The sequence below is a fragment of the Ictidomys tridecemlineatus genome, chromosome 3 (genome assembly GCF_052094955.1).
Source record: "Ictidomys tridecemlineatus isolate mIctTri1 chromosome 3, mIctTri1.hap1, whole genome shotgun sequence".
In the NCBI taxonomy this organism is placed as follows: Eukaryota; Metazoa; Chordata; class Mammalia; order Rodentia; family Sciuridae; genus Ictidomys; species Ictidomys tridecemlineatus.
Window position 1 is genome coordinate 26,407,281 of NC_135479.1, and position 27,442 is coordinate 26,434,722.

At 34.1% G+C, this 27,442-nt stretch overlaps 1 protein-coding gene across 15 annotated transcripts in view; it reads right to left on the reverse strand.

Annotated features, from left to right (window-relative positions):
- Window positions 1-27,442, reverse strand: part of Spag9 (sperm associated antigen 9) — a 150,131-nt gene that overhangs the window by 79,548 nt on the left and 43,141 nt on the right. For 9 of the 15 annotated variants that reach the window (XM_078042249.1, XM_078042248.1, XM_078042244.1 and 6 more), the window contains exons 3-5: window positions 14,170-14,240; window positions 8,344-8,438; window positions 1,531-1,681 (exon numbers count right to left, since the gene is read on the reverse strand). In XM_078042249.1, coding sequence (XP_077898375.1) covers window positions 1,531-1,681; window positions 8,344-8,438; window positions 14,170-14,240 — 317 coding nt within the window. Of the gene's footprint in view, window positions 1-1,530; window positions 1,682-7,477; window positions 7,840-8,343; window positions 8,439-9,930; window positions 9,967-14,169; window positions 14,241-27,442 lie in introns of those variants that run through there. The other 6 variants (XM_078042252.1, XM_078042250.1, XM_078042251.1 and 3 more) reach the window with 6 other exon arrangements.

Here is a 27,442-nt window from a genome sequence, read left to right on the forward strand (position 1 = left end):
GTGCTTACTGTTTTAAGAACATTCCAAAGGTCAACAGCATTAGTTTGAATGTTTCTACCAACTGAAGCTGAGAGAAAAACCATTTTATCCTAAAAGATGTTTTCTAACATTTAAAACATAAAATTCACTTGAAAAACATGTTCTCAGTACACATTTATATATTGTCTATAATATGCTAGCTATATATTTTTCTAAGTGCCAGGGATACAGATGAAATTTATGTTCTCAGTGGAGAGAATAAAGCAAAGCAAACAATGCGAGGGAGCAGTGATGCATACCTTTAATCTTACCTAATAAGCACTAAGAATCACAAGTTCAAGGCCAACCTTGAGAACTTAGCAAGATCCTATTCTCAAAAACTCAAATAAAAAGGGCTAGAGGTGTAGCTCAGTGTTAGTATGCATAGTATGCATGAGGCCCTGGGTTCAATACCCAGTTGGGGGAAATGGAGAAGGATAAACAAGTAAATGACAGTATTTTGGAAGATAGTAAGTGATATCTTTAAGTACTAAGGTCATGATAAGGATTATGGAAAAAATACAGCATGAAAAGGAAATTATATACAACTAATTCATTTGTATTAAAAACAAATGGCCTGTTTGCAACACAGAGAGTTGATTATATAATGTAACAAGGCATTTTTATAATCAATATTCCCTTCATAAATGTCCTATTTTATAAAATATAGAACATAACTTTAAATTTTTGTTTATTTTCTGAAACAGGGTCTCATTATGCTGCACAGGCTGGTCTCAAACTCCTGGGCTCAGGTTACCCTCTTGACTCAGCCTCCTGAGTAGCACAGGTTACAAGTATCGCCATCAGCCCAGTTACAATGCACTTTTGTACATTATAAAGTGGTTTGAGAAAGTAACAGTGGTTTGTTTTTACATCTTTTCTTTTCTTGTGATGAACACGACCTTGAGCATGTTAGCCAAGTGTTCTACCACTGAGCTATACCTTTGGCCTTTGTTTTGTTTTTAGAATAAAGCCCTACTAAATTATCAAGTTTCTACCAGTGAATCAAGGATTTTGGGTGACAATGATTTTTAACTCTAAAAAACATAATGAGGGGCTGGGGTTGTGGCTCTGCAGTACAGTGCTCACCTAGCACGTGCGAGGCCCTGGATTTGATCCTCAGCATACTAAAATTAAAAAATAAAATAAAAATAAAAGTATTGTGTTCAACTACAACTAAAAAATAAATATTAAAAAAATGAGGTTCACTAATCATCCCACCCTAAATTCATATTATGTATATAGCCTAAACCAAATAGAAAATAATTTTGTCATTACTAATAAAGATGTAACAAGGTTTAACCTTGTTTTTCTATGTAACTTGAAATAGGATGATAGAAAACTAACCCTGGAAAGAGCTCATTTCTAACTTAAAAAGAAAAGGCATCAATTTTATAAACTAAAATGTATACAAACTATTACATTTTATAATACTTTGGTTGTCTAATGTTTCTATATGAATAAGAAAGCATATGAAATGTAAACTGACAATTTCCACAAAATAAAGCTTACCTTCAGACTGGTATGAGAACGTGGTTGACTTAATTCTTGAAATTTCCATTGCTCTGATCCTGGGGTCTCACCTCCTTTCTGAGTGTCAGGTGTAAGCAATCCATCTCCAGCAGGTAATGGAAAAATTCCTAAGGATATAGGGCGTTCTTTTCTATTTGGAGAGGGGAGAAAAAAATTAGCAATAATTTATTTTTATTGATCATGACTACAAGTCATAAACCTGAATTGCACTGCTTTGAGATTGATCCTCTTAAATAATATTGTCTGTCCATTTGAACAGGTAGACCTACCAAGGAGAAAGGACACTTTCAGAAGTTTCAATTCGTTCTCAAAAATTAACTAAGAAGAGTGTCAAGAAACTGCTTAGAAAATCTTACATGTTACTGATAAGATTCTTGCCCAGAATGCAGTGTTCTGATCTGGTGAGTTTTTAATCATGCTTAGAGTAGCCATAGGTGGATGCACAATCTCCTCCTTTGGAAGTGAGCCCAACTCCTGCACTTAGACTTTCCAAATCCTCACACTTAATCCCTGCATGTTTACTGAAGCCTTTTCAAGGTATCCTTTTTGGTCTAGAGGAAAATCATTACATTATTTGAATCATAGCTAGTGATTAAATGGTAAAAAAGAACTCAACTCCCTAAAAAGCAGGAAGTTCTTCCTTCCTTCCTTCTTCTTTTTTTTTTTTTTTTTTTTTAACTGAGGATTAAACTCAGGGTCACTCTACCACTGAACTGAGCTACATCCCCAGTCCTTTAATGTTGTATTTTAAAATTTTGAGACAGGGTCTCATCTTGATCTTCCTGCCTCAGCCTTGATTACAGCTGTATTATAGGCATGAGCCACCAAACCTGGGTGAAATTCTATTATTCTACAGATCACTATACAAATTCCTTATAGGCACAGTACATATGAGAAAAAAACTATTGTCATTTTTTTTTCAAGGAGCCAAAAGAATTCTATAAAACTCTTGACTTTCCAATGCTCTTGTTAAAGTACAACAAGAGTTATACTTTTAATAGAATTTCAACAAGAAACACATCTTGTGTTAATGTACAAAAAGTTCCAAATGAAAGTGTTTTTAGAGGGTGGAAACAAGTCTACTAACAAGTCATCCTGGGTTGTTAATTAAAAACACTAAAGATTTAGTGCCTCCCAGAACCCCTACCTCTCCTAGTAAGAAAATAGAAGCTGGGCTAGGTGGCACACACCTGTAATATCAGCAACTCAGGAGGCTGAGGGAGGAGGATCCCAAGTTCAAAGCCATAATCAGCAACTTAGCAAGACTATGTCTCAATATGAAAAAATAAAACAGGGCTAGGGATGTGGCTGAGTGGTTAAGTGCCCTGGGTTGAATCCCCAGTACCAAAATAAATAAACAAACAATTAAATAAAGTAGGTTGGAACAGAAACAATAAGGTTATAAATAAAATCAGGAAACATTTTAGTAGGCTAAATAAGTCTTTTATTTTGTAAGTTCATTTTTATACAATAAAATTTAAGTTTTGAAACCTGCCCTTACTTAATATAAAGGGTATGTCAGAATGCTGCCTTTTTCTTTTCTTTTTTGCAGTGCTAGGGATTGAACCCAGGGGCATTTTACCACTGAGCTATGTTCCGAGTCCTTTTTATTTTGAGATAGGGTTTCTCTAATTTGTCCAGGCTGATCTTGAATTTGAGATCCTCCTGTCTCAGTCTCCCTAGTCACTGGGTCACAGCCACCAAGCCCAGCTTCAGAATGCCTTCTTAAAGATTAAGTGAGAGCCGGCATGATGGCACACACCTGTTAATCCCAGTGGTTTGGGAGGCTGAGACAGGAGGATAGAAAGTTCAAAGCCAGCCTCAGCAACAGCTAGGCACTAAGCAACTCAATGAGACCCTCTCTCTTAATAAAATACAAAATAGGGCTGGGGATGTGATTCAGTGGTCGAGTGCCCCAGAGTTCAATCCCCAGTACCAAAAAAAAAAAAAAAAAAAGATTAAGTAAAGTAAAAGGGTTGAGAGATTACATTTTATCAATGTTATATGCATAAAGAAATATAATAAATTTTAAAAATAGAACTTTCTCTTATCAAAGTTAATTATTCATCACTTCTTTACACTTATAATACTTTTTCCTATTTGATCTGGGAAAACAATTCAAATACAGGTAAACAGCACAATAAAAGATTAGATTTTAATACCAAATATAAATTTGTAACTAAGAGCTGCCAGAATAACCAGATGACAAAATTAAAGTCAGTTACTCTGTTTACATCAGTTATTCTCAGAAGTTGGTCAGCAACAAAATTTTCTTAAGTCAATGACAAAAAAAGGCATCACTGATTATTCCTTAGTGGTAAATATAGCACATTTCATACATGTACACATTTCCATGCAACTCAGAGAACCTGTTCTTTTTGGAGAATGATTGAACCTTATTTTAAACTACATCTTTTCTGCTTCTTTGATCTTAAAATGCCCTTTCTTTCATTACATGATGGTGACTGTTGTTAGGAGCTAGATTTTTTTTCTTTATTTTTCTTCACTGACAAAATGAAAATTTGTCAATTTGATGTTTATCCCAATTTTGGGGAACAAATTTTGGGAACAGAAAATATAAAGTTCTAAGAAATACTAGTTGGACCTTTATTTATTCTCTAACATACCTTAATGCCTACATATAAAGTGGGAATTGATATGCTGGTGTTATGGTTCAGTGGTAGAGTGTTTGCCTTGCACATGTGAAGCACTGGGTTCAATCCTCAACGCAATATAAAAATAAATAAAATATAGGTATTGTGTCAATTTACAACTAAAATAGTTAAAAAAGAAAGAAAGAAAGAAGGTGGAAATTGAGTTTGGCTGAGTCTAAGGGAAAGCTTTCTAACCTAAGATGCAAAGATAATATAGGAAGATCATATAGACCTCATGCAAATCCATCACACTGCTAACAAAAAAACAAAATAGAAATCAGTCATTAGAATTATCTTCCTAAATGAAAGCCAACAATTCATTTTTCAAATGTACCAAATACTGAAAAAGTTTAAAATTCCTGGGGAAAGGAGTCTTCTATGAGTCCAATTCATACTTTCCTATTAAATCTATAATCAAAAATAATGGTAGAATTCCCACCTTTTTAGTTTTGCTTTTATTAGTCATTCAGAAACTACTCTGTAGAAAGGAATCTTTTCAGAGACTCAGAGCAATCTGTCAAGAGCATCAACAATGCTCTGGGTTACAAGTTCCAACTCTGGAAAAATAATATTACTACATACTCTCATTTTACTGAAAAAACTACACAAGAGTTGAGAGAGGGAACTATGTAACTATGAACCATGTAACCATGCAAATTCATCAGAATCCTACTTTTGAAAATAAATTCTAAAAGGCAAATATTAGTCCTGTATTATGTTGGTACATGTGTATTTGCTAATCTATGTGTTAAATGCTTCAGTAAAATTCACAGAAGAAATTCAACCAAAGAATGGGATATATGTGGAAAAATACTAAGTTGCAGATTTAAGCCCCTACATTGAAACATCTGTTGTCACTGTCTAGTAATATTACTGTCTAATAGAAACAAAGGTATCATCAACTATCAAAATCCTTATGATATATTTTTTAAAAGTGCTTTACTCCCACATATCCATTTTTGAGATGGTTATTTAAATGTTAACTTTTTTGGTTTTGTTTTTTGGTACTGAGGACTGAACCCAGTGATGCTTTACTACTGAACTACATCCCCAGACTTTTTTATTTTAAAAGAGGTTGCTAAGGAAATCCCTAAATTGCCCAGGCTGGCCTCAAACTTTTTTTTCTTTCCACATTTTTTTATTGGTGCATTATACTTGTACATAATGATGGGATTTGTTGTTACATATTCATATATGCATACAATATAATTTCGGTCTCTAGCTTTCGATCCTTCTACCTCAGCCTCCCAAATTGCCCAGATTACAGGCATGTGACATGATGCCTGGCTAATTGTTAGCTTATTTTATAAATGTTTTTGAAGTAATTTTTTAGTTATACTCACATTTAATACAACTAATCTAGTAAAATTTACTTTGTAGATAAAGGACAGTAAAAAAAAAAGATTACATTTTTCAAACATTTGTCATGTGGCAGGTACTGAGCTATATGATTTATTTATATTATCTCATTCAATCCTTACCAGAGAATAGATATTGCTTTCCTAATTTACAGAGTAGGAAAAGTGATGCTCTGGGTAGTAGTAAACCGGCAGTGATGGTAATAAAAGTCAGGCCTATGAACTCCACCACCGTATGCTTCTTCCCTTGACCTTACTACTTGGTGCTACTTTCTGACAATGTAACCTTAATATTGAAGACTATTATCTTTAGTCAAATCAATTTTGTATCATGCAGCTTTTCAAATTTAATCAAAGTATTTTATGAATAAAACAGCTGGAGTTTGAACAGTTCTACTAAAAATGGGAAAAAAACATACATATACATATAATAGTTTACCACATATCTTGCAACTATAATTAAAAACAAAGTAATAATCTTGCTCAGTTTTTAAAACCACCTAAATGAGGCAAGTACCTTCAGAGAAGGAAACTCAGACACATAGAAATTAAGCAAATTGCCAAAGGTCCAAGGACTGATCACACGAGGCAGAGCAATTTGTACCCAGGCAGCCCAACTTCAAAGCCTCTCACCCACTGCATAGCACTTGTCTCAAATGGAAGCTAAGACTGAGAAAGCTCCTAAGTATCAGCCTTATTTTAATATTCTACATTTTCTGTAGTTTGAGTATTATTAATTTCCTCAAAACCTAAATATATATACATATATGTACAAATCTTTTATGTGCTAATATATACACAAGTAATGATTGTTCCTGATTTTTATAAATCAGAAAAGAAAGTAAATGACCATGTATACACAAGTCATAAGGCTATTTCTAATTTTTATACATTAGGAAAGAAAACAAGTGACCATGTATCTAGTATTAGGCCACAGGTGCAATCTAATTCTGGGCCTTAAACTAAAACATAATATAAACTGCGTCCATGAATAAAAGGGAACACTGATAAAAGCTAACTAATTCTTTATTTGTCTAAACCTATAGTTAGGATTTAAATGTTTGTAGCCATTTAAATAATCAATAAAATCTATACAAGATGAACTTTCACTTAAAACCATACCCCAAGCATAAATTTGAGCAAACTGAATACTTGGGAGTTTGATAAACTAAAAAACAAAATAAATCAAAATCTTAAACCTCTAAGATATAGAAGATAGCTCTTACAGGCTGCAAGTAGAGTGAGCAGCAGCAAAGCTATAGAGATTAATGACTACCCCCACAAGCAGGCACGGATATTTGTCACCCAGGACTACAAAGAGAAGAAAGGGCGACATCTGACAAAACAATAGTGAATAGGCTTTGTAAAGCTTTCACAACTTTGATGTGTAAATAATGGGATAAATGCATTCATTGCTCTAAAAACTTGAAATCCTTTTACTTTAAAATATATATATTTTTTGAGGAAAAAGCTATTATTAAAAATGTAAAGTGATATCTGAACCTTCATCAGTCAAATGATAATTGATATGTAATAAACTATTGCCTGTAATTGTTTTCAAGAACCAACATAAAAGATATTTGCCTTTAAATTCAGAAGCTAAATCCAGAGATTGCATAAACTTGGAGCAGTGCTCTACTCTTGCTCTCCCTTTACTCTGAACATTCTGCTTAAAATAAGACCACATTGACCTTGTACTTGTGTATAAGTACAATATGAAAATCCTTTTCTTTGGTCCAAAACGCTATTCCTAAGTGGTGACCTATAAATTACTATAAATAAGAATAGACACCCTAGCTTCAGGCCATTTTCCATTGTTTCAATCTGCAACAGAAATGGTTACAAAGCAGATCAGAGTGGCTAAAATTTAAGAAAAACCAGGTAAGCAGGGGCTTCTAAGAGAGACTGGAGTACCTGAGTATCCTTGGCAGGTTCTGCGTCAGAGCTGGCACACCGGTAGAAATAGAAAAGTGCACAAGCAGCAAAACAGAGAGAGACACTAAGATAGCAGAATTAATGACCACCGCCCCGCCAACGAAGCCAAACACAAACAGCAGCATGCATCCAGGACTCATGGCGCTGTGCTGGCATGGTGAAACACCCGAACCAGGAGGCCTACACGGGGGCCAAATGGGTATCTTTGTAGTGAGGATCTGTCATTCAGCTGCTGCCACAAAAACAATGCCATCAGCAGCAGCTTTCCACTCGGTCCTGCAGCGGCTCCCAAGTGATGACGTCATTCCGCTCTCCCCACCTAATAACCATAGAGCGGCTGCTCCTACCATTTATGCAGCAACCCAGAGCGACAGCCAGCCTATTAACTATCTTCCTCTCCACTGAGAGTCCTGGCTTAGCTCATTGGATACAATGCCCAGAGATCTACATAATTTATTCACACTCCTACATCAAACAGATGGCTAGCTAACCCCTTCAAACATGCCTCTCTGGACCAAAAAGGTCCAATTTAATGGAGAAATTTAAAATTTCAACATTCTCACAAATCAGAAAATTTTAGACCCTGCATAATCTCCATGAAGAATCATAAACATCAAAATACCTCAACATGCTGCTTATAATAGCATGGCTCATAATTTATCTTTTTAATAATGAAAGCTGTTTCTATTTTTCCATGCTATTCTCTCCTATAGCATTCCAACCACCGTGGAGAGCTTTTTGAACCAGCCTAACTATTGTTCCAGGATTAGAGAACACAAAAAAACAGAAACAATCAGATTATTTATTTCGTTTTTTCTCAAGGCAGAATGTCTAATAAAGCTTACCTAATTCTACTATGAGCTGCAGACTCTAGTTGATCACTCCCTGAGAGTTGATGAAGTTTTGTTCTTTCTAAGTGTTCCATATAATTATGGATCATCTATTTAAAGACAGAAAGAAAAAAAAATCACAAAATTTAAGACTAATACCTGGAAATAAGAGCATAGTATTATACCAAGGAAAACTTTTTTTTGTATAATTTTCTCATTTATCAGGTTACCCAATTCCATGTTAAAAAAAATGAAGGAAATGAAATTTTTTCATGGCAAAGGAATATGCTAGTGACTATGTTTTAGATGCCAGTGTCCACAGAAGTACCAATATGTTGCTTAACAGGAAAAGAACTTTTTAAATAATAAGTGATGACATTAAGTGAAACAATACTGACATAAGTAATATGAATTGGTATATAGACATTGGGAGGAGGTGATAAGAGACTGCTGATTAAAAATAGATGGCATTTAAGAAACCTATTCACTAAAATGAAAAACAAAACCTGTGAAACTTATTACGTTGATCTTTTCCATGTTAAAAGTGATTAATAGCGTAAAGATCATTTCTGTTTAGTTAAACAATTCAAATATTAAATATCAAAATATTTCTGGTTTCTGTAGATTTAGTTAAAAGAAAGCTAAAAAATATTTCTCTGTTTGATAATTTATTGGTCATTACTTAATATAATTATCTATGTTAATAATAGTTTACAAATGAAAAATCAGAACACCATAAGTCTTAGGTAAGAAACCGTATAATAGTAAAGCTGAATATGAAAGTGAAAATTTGAAAAATATAAAGTACATACTGGCGATGGTGATGTAACTCAACAGCAAAATACTTGTCTAACATGGAACAAGCCCTATGTTCAATTCCCAGAACTGCAAAACCAACAACTATCAAAACAACAAATAAAGTACATTAACTGTTAAAAAATTCTAATTGTCTATTTGATTCTTGATAATCTACACTTCCACTTTTCAGGATACTAAATCTGAGATTAAGATAGAAAAAATGGCAAAAAATTTCAATCATTTACTTATTTATTTTTTAGTTGTCGTTGAACACAATACCTTTGTTTTATTTATTTATTTTTACATGGTGCTGAGGATCCAACTCAGGGCCTTGCATGCGCTAGGCAAGTGCTATGCCGCTGAGCCACAACCCCAGCCCCTCAAACATTTATTTTTATTGTGAAAATTCTACTTAGTATGTATAAAAATTTCAAAATATGTTAATTTTAAGGTGCTAATTATTATCAAATAAGATGTACTGATACATGAAATAAAATAAGTAATTTTATTAAAGCAAATGTAATTAAAAAAATGAATCAGAATGTTCCTCAATTAAGACTAGTCCAGGGTTGGGGTTGTAGCTCAGTGGAAGAGTACTTGCCTAGCAGTATGAGGCACTGGGTTCAATCCTCAGCATCACATAAAAATAAATAAAACAAAGGCATTGTGTCCATCTACAACTAAAAAAAAAAAACAGGACCTAGTCCAAACAGAAAATGTCAGAAGCAAAAGACATAGAATCACAGATATGGTATGTGAAAACATTTTAATCTTAAATTTACATAATTTTAATTTTAAACTTACAGGTTTTCTCTTTACTTCCATTTTAAGAACAATTTTGCAGAAATGCAGCTATTATTTTTGTGTCAGCAAGTCAGAAAAAATGAGCTGTTTTCTTCTTTTATCAGGAAGAACTTTCAGGGGAAAAAAAACTCTGACAAATAGCTTATTCTAGATTGATACTTTTGCTTTAAATGCTTAAATAAAGATTTAAATTTTAGTAAATGCTGGATTCTAAACCTTCCTCAAACAACTGACCAAATAATTACAGATATGATATTCTGACATTCCAAAATGGTTCAAATAAGGAAATTAACAACCCAAATAAATTAGCATTTATTGAGAAAGACTAACAACAAAATGGTACCTATCATTTATTAAGCACCAACTACATGTCAGCCATTTTTCATTTAATCCTCACGATATCACAATTCTATAAACTCCAGCTCTGGGTTAAAACAACTTGCCCAAATTGATAAACTGGTTAATGATTAACTGTTTTAAGGGAAAATCTCAGGTCGGTTTGAGTCAGTCATCTGAGCAGTTAAGCACTGAAGACTCATGCTATATCTGCCCTTTTAGTTGATTCATTAAGCAAGCAATGAGCCCATTGTCCTTTTTCCCTCACACCCACATGATAACCCCACACCCTAAAGCATTCCCTGACGCCTAAAATAATATACACTATATTCTATGAATGCACAAAAAAGTAGAAAAAAATAAATTGTGCTTAAAAATTAAAATTTTAAAATACGGCTTCACTTTAAAAAGTGAGAGGGAGGGTTCGGGATGTGGCTTGGAGGTAGAGCACTTGCCTAGCAAGCGTGAGGCATTGGATTTGATCCTCAGCAACACATTAAAATAAAAAATAAAGATATTATGTCCACCTGTAGTAATTTTTTTTTAAGGTGAGAGGGAGAGCAAAACCTGTGCTACTAGATAGAAAAGAGACATGAAAAAGTAAAACAGGGCATGCTTTAGATATTCTACAATTGGGTCCATCAGTCTCATCCCTCCTGGTCGCAACTGCATCTCAATTTTCTCAAGATATCCAAATTAATTCATGTATATTTCTGAGTCAATTCAGCAAATAACAGTTGGAGTCATCAACAAGGAACACTGGAATCCTGGTATGGGGTGTGTCCCAACTCCCTTTCCTCAGGATATCTTCACAACAGAAGTTGACTCAGCATTAGCTAAAACCAAAAAGCAAGGTAATAGTGAAGTTTGGGAGACAAGTGACATAGATCCCTATAAACATATTAGTCTTAAGTCTTTCCATATGCAGGCCAAAAATATCTTAGTTGTTGAGATGTCCTAAAGCAAAGATGCAAAGAAAAATGTCTGGCATGTTTAGCCTATGAAACTTTATAATTGAAAGTTCAGGCAACAGAATCAGACCTGTCTTCAAATTCAGTTACTAATTAGCAAGGGATTTTTGACAAATCACTTAAGTCTCTTTCTAAAAAACTTTAATCTATAAAATAGTGATGGATAATAGTTTGGTCAAAAGATGAAATAAAATGCCAAGGCATGATGATACATCTGATAATACAAGCAACTTGGGAGGCTGAGGCAGGAGGAATCCAAGTTGGAGGCCGGCCTGGGCAACTCAAAATTAAAAAAAAAAAAAAAATTTAAAGGGTTGGGGATATAGCACAGTTAACACACTCTGCGCCCCAGCCTCTCTCTGCATTTAAATATTCCCTGATATGCAAGACCCTCACAGGATTACACAGGGCATGTTTGTGGTCATTAGCTTAAGAGACTACATATGTGGTCCAACTACTTCATAATAACCCTTATTTTTCCTTTGCTGCTCTCCTTAAAGCATATCTTGAGTAAATTTAATAATCTGCACAAAATTTTGATTTAAGAGCAGTTATTCACATTACAAAAAGAGCAATAGTAGGTTTCCCTTAAAGAGTAAATAATGTGTTTGATAAAAGTACTATTTAAACAACTATTTTGTGCCTGTAAAATGTGTAACCTTCTTTGGAAGCAATGGTGAAAAGGTTACAGATTAAACCCTCCAGACTCCCTTTCCCTGAAGATTTCCAGAATTTACCTTGAAAGGGCACCTAGTTCTTTAAAAAGTTGGAGAGCTATTTATAATTGCTAATGACATCTCTAGAACAGATGTATAAACAGAAACTTGTAGGCTAGAGTAGAACAGACCCAAATTTCAAAGCAGCCATGTTGCTTGAACAAAGAAAGTCTATCAGAGCAGAAGGCAGTTGTGGCTTTTACTTAAGGAGAGGATCCTCTGAAAAGAGTTATCAGGCTGCAAGGAAAAGCTGCTTTGGTTATTGGACAGGTGTAATTCTTGACTTGGAAATTAAAGATTTTTTTCAAATTGCTTTTTCTTCTTGGACTGTCCTTCGTTGAAGGCATGAAATGGAAAAATTATTGCATCTTTTCATTTGAAGTCAATGTCACTTTTTTCTGTAGTAATAAATCTTCACTTTTATTAAATATAGGGGGGAAAATAGGAAATTTCACTCAACAGTTAACCCTTCAAGAATGCATATCTTAGACATACTTCAAATACATAATTTAATAATCTTCAATTATTTGTAGGTTAGAATGTTACTTTAAAAAGCATTATTTGCCAGGTGGGGTGGGTGTCCACCTGTAATCCCAGAAACTCAGGAGGCTGAGGCAGGAGGATCACAAGCTTGAGGTCAGCCCTCAGCAATTAGTAATTTAAAAAAAAGTAAAAAATGAAAAGGCCTGGAGATGTAGCTCAGTGGCAAAATACCCCTGGGTTCAATCCCTAGTTCAGAGAAGAAAAAAAAAAAAGGCATTATTCATCATTATCAAATTTTCTATGATATTTAAGCATGTTCTTCTAAATATAGTTGTAATTACTAACAAGGATAAGCATTATAATACTATGCATAGGACAATGATCAGGCATTAAAATGAATGGTATAAAGAGAATCAACATAGGCTTTTAACAACTAATGTTTTTAATAACAGCTTTAATATCTACCAAATATTATATTATTAAAGTGTGGGTATTTTTTTCCATACTGAAAAAGCTCCTGTGTAACCTGTTCCTGCCTTCCCAGAGCTTTATGTATGGTTTCCAGACTTTAGTAGTCAATTTCTTCTCTCAACCACTTGATATCAATTCTGTGACATTTCACATTTTGGGTGGGGCTATAAAATGAAGATAATAAAACCTCACCAGATACGGTTAACAGGAAGAAATTCTAACACTCCCAAGAAACTATCACCTACATTATTCCAAAGCAAAGGAAATTTTAGTGCAATACGATTTTATGTTCCTTAAAAGCAATAATATAGGTTTCTGCTACAAGCAGGATAGGAAAGCACACAAATTAATGAAAGAAAATCAGGAGCTAAAGGCTAGAACCAGGGCTAGGACTGTAGCTCAGTGGTAGAGCAGGTATTTATTACTGAGTTCAAGGCCCTGGGCTCAAACTCTAGTATCAGTTAAAAGAAAGTAAGAGACTAGAATCATCTGAATCATGGGAAAGACAAGATTAGATGAGGAAAAAGAAATAAAATTTTTTAGTGTAACAAATATTGCACAGACTACGAAAATTCTATTTATCTACGTATGTGAATCCTAGACTGACCATGATAAACAAAAACAATTTTCACATTGAAATAAAAACAAAAAAAAAATGCTACATATAAAAAACTGACAGAGAATCATAAAAAGAATATTTTAAAGCCCTCAAGTACATTTTCTAATTTGTTTTGGAGAGATTATGTAACTAAACTGTTTATTTAAAATACTGAAAACTCATGCAAAAAAACTGTTTTAGTATCATTTTAACTTAACATATTTTAATGTTTAGGTTGTCATGAATTTAATGTAACAAAATTACCTTATACTGGATTATAAATGTAGAGATCCTTACCAATAATTTACCAATGCATCATTTTCAAACTGGTAACAAATTGATTTTCTCTTCTCAGTATCATATAATCTTTTTACTACATGCACATAAGTTTTTGCTTAGCCAGCGGAGGAAACAAGTATTAGAACTGTCTTAAATAACTAAATTATTCTGTGGCATGCTAACACACTACTTGAAAAGTTAATTCCAGATTTTAAAAAAACGAAAAGCAAAGCAGATGTTTGGTATATGCCATATGACATTTAATGTTTTCTAGAAATAACCCCTTCCAGATTATTCTGATTTTCAAAGAAAAATTAAAACATGCTTTCTAAGGTCTGTTTCTTTGTCTCCACATAAGCACGATAAGAACAACCCAGAAACCCACCTCAGTGTGTCTTTGATGTAATGCATTATATTCCTTCTTCAGTTCTGCTTCTCTTTCTTCAAGTCTGCTAACTGAAATTAAGATACATACACTTAATCAAAACCAAATACAAGAAATTTACTTGAAAATGTCTGTCTTAAAAATGTGAAATGGATTATCCATAATGCTTATTAGCAAATTTAAGACTCAGTGCTCCATATGAAATTCTGTACAAAGCAGCGACCTCATTTCATCATCTTTAATAAATAAAACTTTCAGATGGAGAATCAGGGGGAAAAAATTAACAGATTGGTTCTGTTATGTATGTTTATTAAGTCATTCTTCTAAATAGATTTTTATTTTGTTTCTGGTACTGGGGGGTTGAACCCAGAGGCTCTTTGCCACTGACCCCAGGCCTTTTTACTTTTTAGTTTTTATTTTGAGGTAGGTCTCACTAAGTTGTCCCATCCTCCTACCATAGCGTCCTGAGTTGCTAGGATGACAGGTGTGTGCCACCACACCCAGCTTTTGAATAGTTGTTGTGGTTTGGGGTTTTTTTGTGGTTGCTGTTTTGTTTTTGTTTTTTCAAAAACAAACTTCCTTAAGGAAGTTTTAACCAGCAGTGAGGGCCCAAATCATTGATTCTTATGTTTTATAGTAGTATTCAAGATCCTTTTCAGCACTATCGTGAAAGTATCTTCTAAGTACTCTGCTCTACAAGTCTTCTCAGTTTAAGGGAATTATCTTCTTTTATTTAGCTCCCTCTGCTGATGGATTTTGTGAGTGACACTGATGCAGAACAACACAGAATAAAACTTACAATATTAAAACAAAAAAGAAAGCTTTAGAGCCTGAAATAAAGAATATCAGAGCAGGATATTAGGAAAGAATGATTGATAGAAAAGAAGAATCGGGGCTGGGGATGTGGCTCAAGCGGTAGCGAGCTCGCCTGGCATGCGTGCGACCTGGGTTCGATCCTCAGCACCACATACCAACAAAGATGTTGTGTTCCCCGAGAATTAAAAAATAAATATTAAGAATTCTCTCTCTCTCTCTCTCTCTCTCTCTTTAAAAAAAAAAAGAAAAGAAGAATGATTCAGAAGAGGTGAAGTCCAAGTAAGACGACAAAGAAATTATAATACTCAAGACAGATGGTAATGAGAGTGTTCTAGACACTAATACCATAGAGAAAGGAACACAGAACCATGCTGCTGGTGAGGCAAATGGAAGATTAGCCAGTTGGAAGAGGTCACAATGACTAAGGAGCTGTGGGAGATAGTTACTCATCCTTGTGAATCAATATTTTCTTGATAATGTACAACCAAAACAAAAACTTGGTGCTAAGGCTAAAATGAAATCCAATTATCATCCATAAACTTCAATTTCAAATTTGTGTTCATTAGCAAAGCCTCATTATTCTTGTCAGCTAACTTGTTATAACACAAATACATTTATATCATCATTATTATTGCTAACATCATAGACTTTTATATGTAATATATATATATAAATTACATTATAGACTACTTATTATGTCCTAACTGTAAATAAACTAACTTATTGAAGTCTGACATTAACCTTATGATAAAAATATCATCATTATATTCATTTTGGAACTAAGGAAACTGAGACAAATAGTGACAAAGGTGATTACTTTATAACAGGAGTCTTGTCCAGAATCTCTGTTCCTAATTACCATGCTATAGAGAATCTCAGCAAACACTCCTTTTAATCTATTTTATATATTGGAATATACTCTTAATATTTCCCTGAAGGAAGGGCAAAAGCTTCAAACAAAAATACTCCCTGTTCTTGTGGAAATAACCAATTATACATCAAACTGTCAAGCAAAAACACATACTCAATTTTATTAAACATCAAGAAGAAGCACACATTATGATTTGGATGTGATTTGTCCCCCAAGAATTCATGTGTGGAAGCTTTGTTCCCAGGTGGAAACTAGTGAAAAGCCTTTGGGTCACTGGGATGGCTGCCCTTGGAGGAAATTAAGGCAGCTCTCATAGGACCCCTAAGTTTTCATGAGAGCAAGTTGTTATACTAGAGGACCTGACCCCTGAATTTCTCTCTGGTTTCTTGTTTTTGAGATGTAATGTCTTCTTCCTAAACACACTCCTGCCACAGTGACACCATCTGTCATTAGGCTTCACCAGAGGCTGAACCAATCCTCTTCTCCCCCACTGCTCAATATTGGACTTTGAACTTCCAGAACTGTAAACCCTTTCCTTGTAGTTAGCCTTCCTCAGGTATTTTGTGATAGTAATGAAAAACAGAATAATACATTAAAAGCAAACATTGGCTAAAATAAATATAATTCACAAGCGCTAATAAAAACGTAGAACAAGTCCAACTTTCATATACTATGATGGGGAGTATTAACTGGTATATACAACCTGAAAACTTTTTTACAAAACTTAATAAAGTAGAATGTTTGTCAATTCTATGACAAAACAGTATCACTGCTAGGAAGTACACATATGTATCCATCCAAAAGCATTTAAATGTTCAAAGAAGCATTATCCATAATCAACATGGAAACAATATAACTATCCATGAACAACATAAGGGATTATTAATGTACTGGAATAGATGGAAAATGAACAAATTATCTCCCACACACATCATGGATGAATATCACAAGCAAGATGTTGAGAGAAGCAGAAATCAAAGAATATAAAATTCAAAGATACACAAAACTAAAGTATTAGAAATCAGGATAGCAGTTACCTTTGGGGAGGAGTTAGTCTCTTGACCATGAATTTATTATGTATGTATAGACCCACCCTCCCCCAGTTCAAACATAATATGTATCCAATAACACAGGCGCTTTCCTTGGCTTGAATATTCATTAAGTTCATTACCCATTATGCTATGAGTTTAACACGTAGCACAGAATTTAAACAGACTAGCTGGAATCACCATAAACATATTGTGCTCCAGGAGTAGTGGCATATGCCTGTAATCCCAGTGACTCAAGAGGCTAAGGCAAGAGGACTGCAAATTCCTGTCTCAATTAACAAATAAAAAGGACTGGTTGGTGGCAGAATACCCTTGGATTCAATCCATAGTACCACAAAAACAAATATAACCAAGTTGTATTGTTCTGATTTCAGGATTCACAGGTAGACAGCAATAGTATTACCAAATTAGAGAAAATATAAAAGGAAACAAAGATGGGTAAGGAAAGATAAACTAGAATTACTTTGTTAAAGGTCATATAGGTAATGTGTATATCCTTTGATAATATATTCTTATTTATCCTACAGATATTTACACTTATACCCAAAGATATGAAAATGAAGACCTACTGTAACATATCTTATAATGACCTCCAAATTGGAATAACAACCAAATTTGCCATTAGAAGGTTGATCATGAAAACTAAGGAAGTCATACAGTATCAATATCATGCAGTGGATTTCCTACTTATTTACCACATACCACAAGTAAATTAACCTCCCTGGGTCTCAGTTTCCTTGAGCAGTTAACAGTATATCAGAATTGATATTAAGGGCTGGGGTTCTAGCTCAGTGATAGAGGGCATGCTTAGCACATATGAGGCACTGGGTTCGATCCTTAGCACCACATAAAAATAAATAAAGATATTGTGTCCAACTACAACTAAAAAATATTTTTTTAAAAAAGAATTGATATTAGGTTAATATTTGAAAAGGACAGTCAACTGTGCGTGGCACAAATGTGTTTTTCAAATGAAATACAATAATTAAAGATGCCCTCAAAAGAAATGCATTGTATCTATATATACTGACATGGGATGCTGTTAAGAACTGAATATATATTGTATGAATATATATTGTAGAAAATTAAAAAAACAAAACACAAAGCCACTAAAATGTCCACAAAACACTAGCTCTTTTCCACACTCTTCTTACTCAAACAAAAATTTTCCCACCTATTCTTTTGCTCTTTTCTTCTCTCATATCACATGTTCAATCTATAAACAAATTCCTTCCATTCTACCTTCAAAATTAATCTAGAATCTGACTCACTTCCCTCCCCCACTTTTTTTTTTTTAACCACCTTTGACAAACTTCCATCATGGTCCAAGATATGATCTCTTAATTAGATCATTGCAATTATATACTATCTAGTAGCTCAGCTTAGTCACTGTTCCAGTATATTCTCAAAAAAGTGTGGGTAGAATTGGAGAGTGACTGACTACTTTAAAACTCTTCAATGGTTTCCTGTCAAGTTTAAAAGTATGTTGGGAGTGGGGCATTCTTACAATGGTCTATAAACAATGGTCTAACAAGACTCCTGTCAAGTTATTCAGACCACTCTACCCTTGTCCCTAACCCCATACAAAACTTTGATGTCATTACTTAGGCGTTATGGACTGGATTGTGCGTTCATCCCATAATCTCATCATGGGTGAAAGCCTTAACTCCCAATGTGATTGTGTTTGGGAGTAAGACCCAAAGGATGTAATTGAAGTTAAATGAGGTCATGACAGTGGGGTATTAATCCAATAGGATTCATGTCCTTATAAGAAGAAGAGACACCAGAAATCTTTCTCAACCTAGAAAGAAAAAAGTCATGTTGGGACACAGAAGACTTCTACCTGCCAACCTAGGTGAAGGGCCTCAGGAAAATCCAAACCTGCTTGTAGCTTGATCTTGGATTCCAACCTCAATTGTGAGAAACAAATTTCTGCTACTTCAACTATCCAGCTTATGGTAATTTGGTATGACAGCTTTAGCTTATTAATGTATCAACTAAAAACCATTAAGTAAGCCTCAGAGAAGCTTTCATACAAAGTGTTTGTTAAGTAACTTTGTCAGGGAACAGGGTCTATATCTTACAGAAACAGGTCATAGTTTTATACTAGCTTACTCATCAATGGTCTGCATAACTTTGTTGCAATGGACTACTTAGCAAGACTATGGGAAAGAAGAAATAAAACCTCAATATATCACTATTTTTTGGATTTCCAATATTTATTTGAATGAACATGACCATTGTTGAGACTGGCTTGGGTTTATCTACAAAAATTCCTTGAAGTTCTATTAATCAATTTATTCTCCTTAAACATTTTAGATTATCCCTATCTACAATTCCTTCGGTCTCCATTCACAGCTTTCTAATCCATTAGATTTACCTGCTACTTAGTTTATTCCCATTTGGCAACATATTTTTACTTTTGCCCCCAAAATAATATTTGATAAAGTATCAACCCATTCTCTAACCACCTTGAAGACAAAATTTTATACTTATTAATCTCATAAATGATCTGTAAATATTATTTCTTAGCAAGGAATTTATCACACACAAAAAGGACATTCAGCACATGCAAACTACATGGGGTTATACACAACTCGTTCCCTATCTGTTGTTTTTAAACAGACTTTATTTTTGGAATGGTTTTAGTTCACAGCAAAATTAAGCAAAAATACAGATATTTCTCATGTGCAAACCACCCTTTGCTCCACACAACCACAACATCCCAAGCGAGAGTGGTACATTTATTATAATCAATGAACCTACAATGACACATCATCACCCAAAGTACGTCATTTACATTAGGTTTTACTCTTGGTATTATGCATCCTGGGTTCGGAAAAATGTACAGCAACATATGCCCACCTTTAAAGTATCATGCAAACATACAAAGTAGGTTCCCTACTTTTAAAAATTCTCTGTGCTCCACCTATTCATCTTCTCCTACCTACCACCAATCCTCAGCAATCACTGATTTTTTTTTTTACTGTCTCTGTAGTTTTGCCTTTTCTACATGATATATAATTAAAATCATATCATAGACTTTTCAAATTGGCTTCTTTCACTTAGTAATAAGCATCTGAAATTACTCCATGTCTTTTTGTGATTTGATAGATCATTTTATTTTAGCACTGAATAATGTTCCATGGTATAGATTACCATGGCCTATCCTGTTATTTTCATATGAGCCAAAAGTCTTGAAACTACAAGCTTTAGAAATCATCATTTCTAAGCACAAAAGTTATATTCTTAATTCAGAAAAGTTGTATTTTAAGATATTTTCAACTAGTACAGTGTATGTGGAAAATCTATATAACAGATGATGTCCATGTTTTCAATGCAAAATAAATCATAACTACACTTAAGCCAAGCTCTGTTTTAGTTTTTTATACAAATACATTTTTCCTATTACACTAGTTAATAGCAGGCAAAATACTGAATTTTGCATCATCTTAAATAAAAACAATTTTCCTGGTTAAAAATGTCTAAATAAATTAGATTTAAATCTAATCAGCTTGTCTAGCAAAGTATATCATCTACTTGTATCTTCCCCTCCAATCCAGTATAAGAGTAAATTATAGCCTACTGACCTCACCTACTTACTTGAGATCTTTTACTAATTTACTTGTCTGTCACATTAAACAGAAAGTTGATCATTTTGTATAATTATACTCAAATGTGTCACTGATAACTAATCATACAAATCAAAACAAGAAGATTAATAATATATACCTCCATTATTATTATGTAACCACACAGCTTTACAGAGAAAGTTCAAACATTAGTTTATCTACTTCCCCATTTATGAAGAAGGCACTAAACAAGTCAGGATACCAAGGGGAAATCCAAGGAATATGTTCCCGAAGTAGTTGTCCATTACATTTAACTGCAAAAGTTAGGCTTTCACACAGCTAATTAGAGTTTTAGTTATTTCTGGCTGTGAGACCAGCAGGATATACAGGCAATTCAAAGTAGTGAGGACTGGGCATGGCAACATGCCTATAATTAATTCCAGGGGCTGCAGAGGCTGAGGCAGGATTGCACGTTCAAAGCCAACCTCAGAAACTTAGTAAGACCCTAAGCAAACTTAGCAAAACCCCATCTCAAAATTAAAATATATATATATATATATATATATATATATATATATATATAAAAGGGCTGGGATGTGACTCAATGGTTAACCATCCCTGGGTTCAATACCTGGTACCAATAAATGGGCGGGGGGTAGGTGGGCAGTGAGGGATCACAAATACATATAATTCAGTCCTAAAAAGAAATGTAGTACCAATGCATAATACAATATGAATGAACTTTATGCTGAGTGAAAGAAGTGGTCACAAAAGACTCTCTATTGTAAGATTCTGTATGAACTATCTGGGTATACAAGTCTACAGAAACCAAAAGTAGACTAGTGGTCATCAGGGAGTAGGGGAAGCAGGGAAGCGTTAATAGAGAGAATGCCAATACGTATGGAGTTTCCTTTTGGGGTGATGAAAATGTTCTCGTATTAATAGTGGTGATCATACAACTTTGCAAATATATTAAAAACTTCTGAGTTGTATACTCTATGTGGTGGATCTTATTATATTCTAATTAGATTTCAATTTAGAAGAGTAATGACTAACTTAACCCTTAACACAAACATCAGAAAATTTATCTCCTAGTTTAATAATAACCTATCTTTTAAAGAAAAAGAAGGAAAAATAAATAATAAGGGAATGAAATCTCAACATTTAGTAATGTTGACTAAATTAATGAATATGCAATGACAGGGTTTTTGTTTGTGGGATTTTTTGCAGTGTTGGGGACAGAATTCAGGCAAATGCTCTATCATTAACCCATATCCCAAGCCTGCAATTAAGAGTTTCAAAGCAATGATAAAATCAAACCAGAGGAACCTTAGGTTATTTTTTAAAAATAATTGTTACATTTTCTTTAAAAGTTCCTCTTTCTGAGGCCAGTGCTGTGGCTCAGTTGTAGAGTGCTCATCTAGCGTGGATGAGGCACTGGGTTCAATCCTCAGTACCACATAAAAATAAATGAATAAAATAAAGGTATTATGTCCAACTACAACTAAGAAAAAGTATAATTTTTAAAAAGGGGGTGTGTGTAACTCAGTGGTAGACAACTTGCCTAGCAAGTTCAAGACCCTACATTGAATCCATAGTACCATCCCCCCTAAAAAAAATTATCAGACTGTATATAATTTTCATAATTTGTCTGCTAAAACAACCAGAGTTAGCTTAATATATATCAGCTTATAAACATTTATGAGGACATTATTCATTTAATGTCCTCATAAAAGATGTCATAAATCCAAGGTATATGATTACCCCATTACACTTAAGAGTAGTGTCTATAGTCAGGTGTGGTGGCACACACCTGTAATCCCAGCAGCTCAGGAAGCTGAGGCAGGACAATCAAGAGTTCAAAGCCAGCCTCAGCAATTTAGTAAGGCCCCAAGTAACTCAGTGAGATGCTGATTCTAAATGAATACAAAAAAAAGCTGGGTATGTGGTCCAGTGGTTAAGTGCCCCTTGATTCATTCCCCAGTACCAAAAAAAAAGAAAAAAGAAAAAAAAGACTAGTGTTTATGTCTGTTATGCTGAATGACTTTCTTTTAAAAAAATTTTTTTTTTTTTTTTTTTTTTTTTTTTGGGCTGGGGATGTGGCTCAAGTGGTAGCGCGCTCGCCTGGCATGCGTGCGGCCCGGGTTCGATCCTCAGCACCACATACCAACAAAGATGTTGTGTCCGCCGAGAACTAAAAAATAAATATTAAAAATTCTCTCTCACTCTCTCTCCTCTCTCACTCTCTCTTTAAAAAAAAAATTTTATTAGTTCTTTTTAGTTTTATGTGACAGTAGACTGTATTGTGACATACTGTATGTAGTATAACTTCCCATTCTTGTGGTTGTACATGATGTGAAGTTACATTCGTCCTATACTGAATGACTTTCTGAATGCTATTCTGGCAATTATTCTCTCCTCCCTAACACAATAATTACCTAGACAGAAATGTTAATGACTTTCTGTATTTCTTTATCTGAACTTGAACTAAATATTATCTTTTTAGGTATATACAGTACCAATCATATAAAGATCATAAAATATTATCCTATAACTGATTATATAATACATAAATTATGTATTATATATACACACATGCCGACTGAGATTATGTAATACACTAAGATCATATAGTACAAATTCAGAAGCTCTCAATCTTTTCTGAAAATAACTCAGTACAAAAACATATCCAATAAATTCAGTTTACTAAGGTTTAAGTCATGTGAGATGGTACAAACATTTTTGAAAAGTACCTTTTAGCACAGAGAAGATGCATCTCAAGAGTCCTGAATGCCACTAAGAAAACAGTAAAGGAAAAAGGAGGAAAAAAAGAAGGGAAGGGCAGAGCAGAAAAGTAAAGTCAAGTCCTTGGTCAAGGACTATAGATATCCCAGAAGCCTCAAGTACCATAAAGTTAACCAATGCCTATATTGTTATATTACTTCTGAAATGTATTGCAAGGTCATTTCTTGTTTAATAGTTCCCATGTGAACCCAAACTTCGAAATAATCTCAGGAAAAATCCTAAAATCTTATCTTCTTGCACATCAAAACAAGCTACAACCTGCCATTAACTGGCAATAAACAAGTTTCTGTTTATCCTACCTATTCCAAAACAAAAGATAACCAATCTGCAAATTTTTTTTTAATCTGCTAATTTTCTAGGGAGGGAAAATGAAATCATGATACCTAAAAGGAAAAAAGTAGGAGGAGGACAAGAAAAAAATAATCAAAACTCTTCCCACTTATAATAGCTAATTGAGACACTTTAGCCTCAATTTGAATGCTCTTTCTTTCCATCTTTCCAAAAAGCAAGAGGATGTGATTAAGGCAGGAAGAGCCACCTGCTCTGCCGGCTCAAAATCAGAGCTTACCTCCTTAGATTGATGGCCTTTGCCAAGTTTGGAACACCTTCCATCTCTGTTGTCTTCTGCCCCATCAGACTGCTGATAGGCCTATGGGGGGAAGAAAGAGAAACAGACCTGCTAGAATGCCATATCCAACTCATTATTTGCCTTCCCAAAAGGAATCATTAATTCTTACTATTCATGGAAGGCAGATAATCCAACTATTACTGGACCTCAGAAGATTGACTTTGGTCTTTCAGAAATTCTCCTTGAATAATTTACCATTGAAACTCCCCCAAAATAAGCAAGAATCAAATGCTGACTTCAAAGCAAACAAATCTAAGACAACCGCATCAAACAGTAATATAAACCTCTCCTCTACCAACTAAGTCCTTCACCATGTCTTTAAATCTCAACTTTTCAGACAGAAAAATTAATCAATAGCATTCTGAAAAATTATAAATATTTTAAAGTGCTCATGAATCAATGATCACATACTGAAAATAGAGTGGAATAACTTCAAAGAATTCCTGGGGATAGGGACTTCTAATAATCTGACACAGTCATGCTTTGAAGATGTCACCTAAGCCATCCACAACAAAAACTGACTAGCTCTCCTACCTAAAGATTCTATGTAGGGAAAGGCCATGCTTTACTTTAGCACATATTCCTGTGTATTCCTCTATGGTCAAGAAATACTTCCTCATTACCAACAAAAACCAACAAATTCATTTCTTCTAATTTAACCCTCTGAGATTACAGAAACCCAGCTTGGCATCTTTCTTATCTACCATCCCTTTTTATGTTTGAAGAAGAAACTAATTCATTTTTTTTTTCCTGTTCTCTAAGCCTAACTACCAGAAACCTTTAGTCCTTACTCAGAGAATTAATTTTCTGGGTTAGCTCTAGTTCTAGGTATTAATTATAAACTACAATGGTAAGGTTCTCAGTAGACAACACTAGACTACAAAAGTGGAAGAGTATAAATACAAATAATTAAACATAAAACAGAGCAGAAGACCACAGTATTACCTATGAAGCAGAAGTAATAAAATATTACTATTTGCATAAATTATCTTGTGTCTGCTTTCCTGCTTTCCCTCTTATACATAGACACTTAAAAAAAAAAAAAACAGAAAACAAATAAATGAAAAAAAAAAAAGTCCTTAAACAAAACTTAATTCAATTCAGATATTCTTTTTTTTTTTTTTTGGTATTGGGAGTTGAACTCAACCACTAAGTGATATCTCCAGCCCTTTTTTAGATTTTTATTTAGAGATGGAGTCTTTGCTGGGTTACTTTGGGCCTTGTTAAGTTGCTGAGGCTGGCTTTGAACACAGATCCTCCTGCCTCAGTATGCTGAGTCACTGGGATTACTGAACCCAGGGCCCCATGCATGGTTCTCAAGTGCTCTACCACTAAGCTACAACTTCCACCCCTTTTTAATATTTTATTTTCACACAAGGTCTCCCTAAGTTGCCCAGACTGGACCCAAACTTTTGACCCTCCTGTCTCAGCTTCCTGAATAGAGACTTCCAGGCAAGCACTACCATGGCCTGTGGAAGAATAATTTAAATATGGTAACCAGGTAAATTCAAACCAGTAGTTACAAAGTTTGTTCTGAGTATCTGGATAGCTAAAATAGAAAATAAAATAGCCATTAAATAATTTTGTCTTTTTTGGCTCTAGGGATCAAACCCAGGGACACTTTACCACTCAGCTACAACCCAGTCAATTTATTTTTTGTTGTTGTTTTTAATTTTGAGACAGGACCTTGCTAAGTTATTGAGGTTGGCCTCAAACTTGCAATCTTCCTGCCTCAGCCTCCCAAGTAGCTGGGATTACAGGCGTGTACCACCATGTGCAGTTGACTGTTAAATAATTTTTATTAGAGAAAGAAGGCAGCATTGTTCCTCAGGAAAAATAATAATTGTTAATAGATGGCATTCCTTTTGGATGTTCAATATGTGCAGACATAGAAACGATAAAGATTATGCAACAAGTAAAATACTTACAAAAAATTAAGGAAAGATACAAATTTATACATGCACTCCAACTGCAGTGATTTAAAAACATGATATGTGTGGAATAAAGACTAGGCCATACACATAACATGCCCCAACCAAAAAATAAACTATGATTTCTTTCACTAGAAGGACCATATCATAATCCTTTGTATAACAAACATACCACAACCAATGTGGAATGCTAGGCATACTGCAGTAGTTTACATTTAAATGTAAAAATTAAAATATTTTTTATTTTAAAATATTAAAATATTTTTTCTACTTGTAAATGGACACAATACCTTTATTTTATTTATTTTTAAGTGCTGCTGAGGATTGAACGCAGTGCCTCACCCATGCTAGGCAAGCACTCTACCACTGAGCTACAACCAGCCCTTACTTTTTTTGGAGGGGGAGGGCCACTGGGGATTGAACTCAAGGGGCACTCAACCACTGAGCTCTGGACCCAGCCTCATTTTGTATTTTATTTAGAGACAGGGTCTCACTGAGTTGTTTAATGCCTTGCTTTTGCTGAGGCTGCCTTTGAACTCAAGATCCTCCTGTCTCAGCATCCCAAGCCACTAGGATTACAAGGGCGCACCACAGCACCCTGCCACATTTTTAACTGTATAAAAAAGCCTAAATTTATCTGATGGACTTAAGATAATATTTGGCTTACAAGATAGAAATACTAAATAAACGACAGAAATTAATATAAAAAGTATTTTTTGACAAAGGACTCCTTACTGTCACACTATGAATGGCAAAGTTCATTAGCTAAAAAGCACCAAACTGGACTTTATAAGTTCACAACTTCCTTATTGCAAACCATCAATATACGTTGAAATGTATACCACATACACACTTCAGATTCTTATTTAAGACTCACAGGATGCTAATTACCAATATTGTTTTGTTACTCCCAGATAAGGAATAATATACACCATTTTTTGAGATGCTTTATTCATGTTGGAACAAAATAAAAAATATTTCTTATTCAATTTTTTAAAAGAGAACCAGAAATCTCTAAAATCAAACATTACCACAAAATTGTAATAAGATTTTTTATAAATCAATTTCTCAACAATGTTATATCATACCACAACCACATTCCACACTTCAAAAGCTGTAAAATGTGGCCTTTAATTCAGTTCCTCTTTCTTTATATTTTTCTTGCTTCTCAAACTGCAACCAAAATTTCCCCGTTTTAATACAGGAAGTAGTTTTCAGAACAGAACTTGTGTTCTATTATGGCTATGTTTTAAAAGAGATATATGCCCTAAAACATTCATCAGTTGACATGCTCGGTCTTCTAAAGTTAAAGACTCTAACACATTGTACATATATAAATACGGAAACTAGACAAAGTACAGTTGTCATATGGCACTCAATAAATGGTACTAAAGAGAAAAAACTACCTACCTACTCCTTCTCTCCTATAGGTACCACCAACTGTAATTTCAGAGGCCCTGAAATTATGATCCATGAGGTGAGGCTGTAATGAGTTGTAAGTTAAATTAAATATTGGGCTATAACTATTTTAACAAAAATCACTATATTTTTCTTAAAACAATTAATAGTAGACTTTTTAAAAAATAGCAAAAATAGTGTGT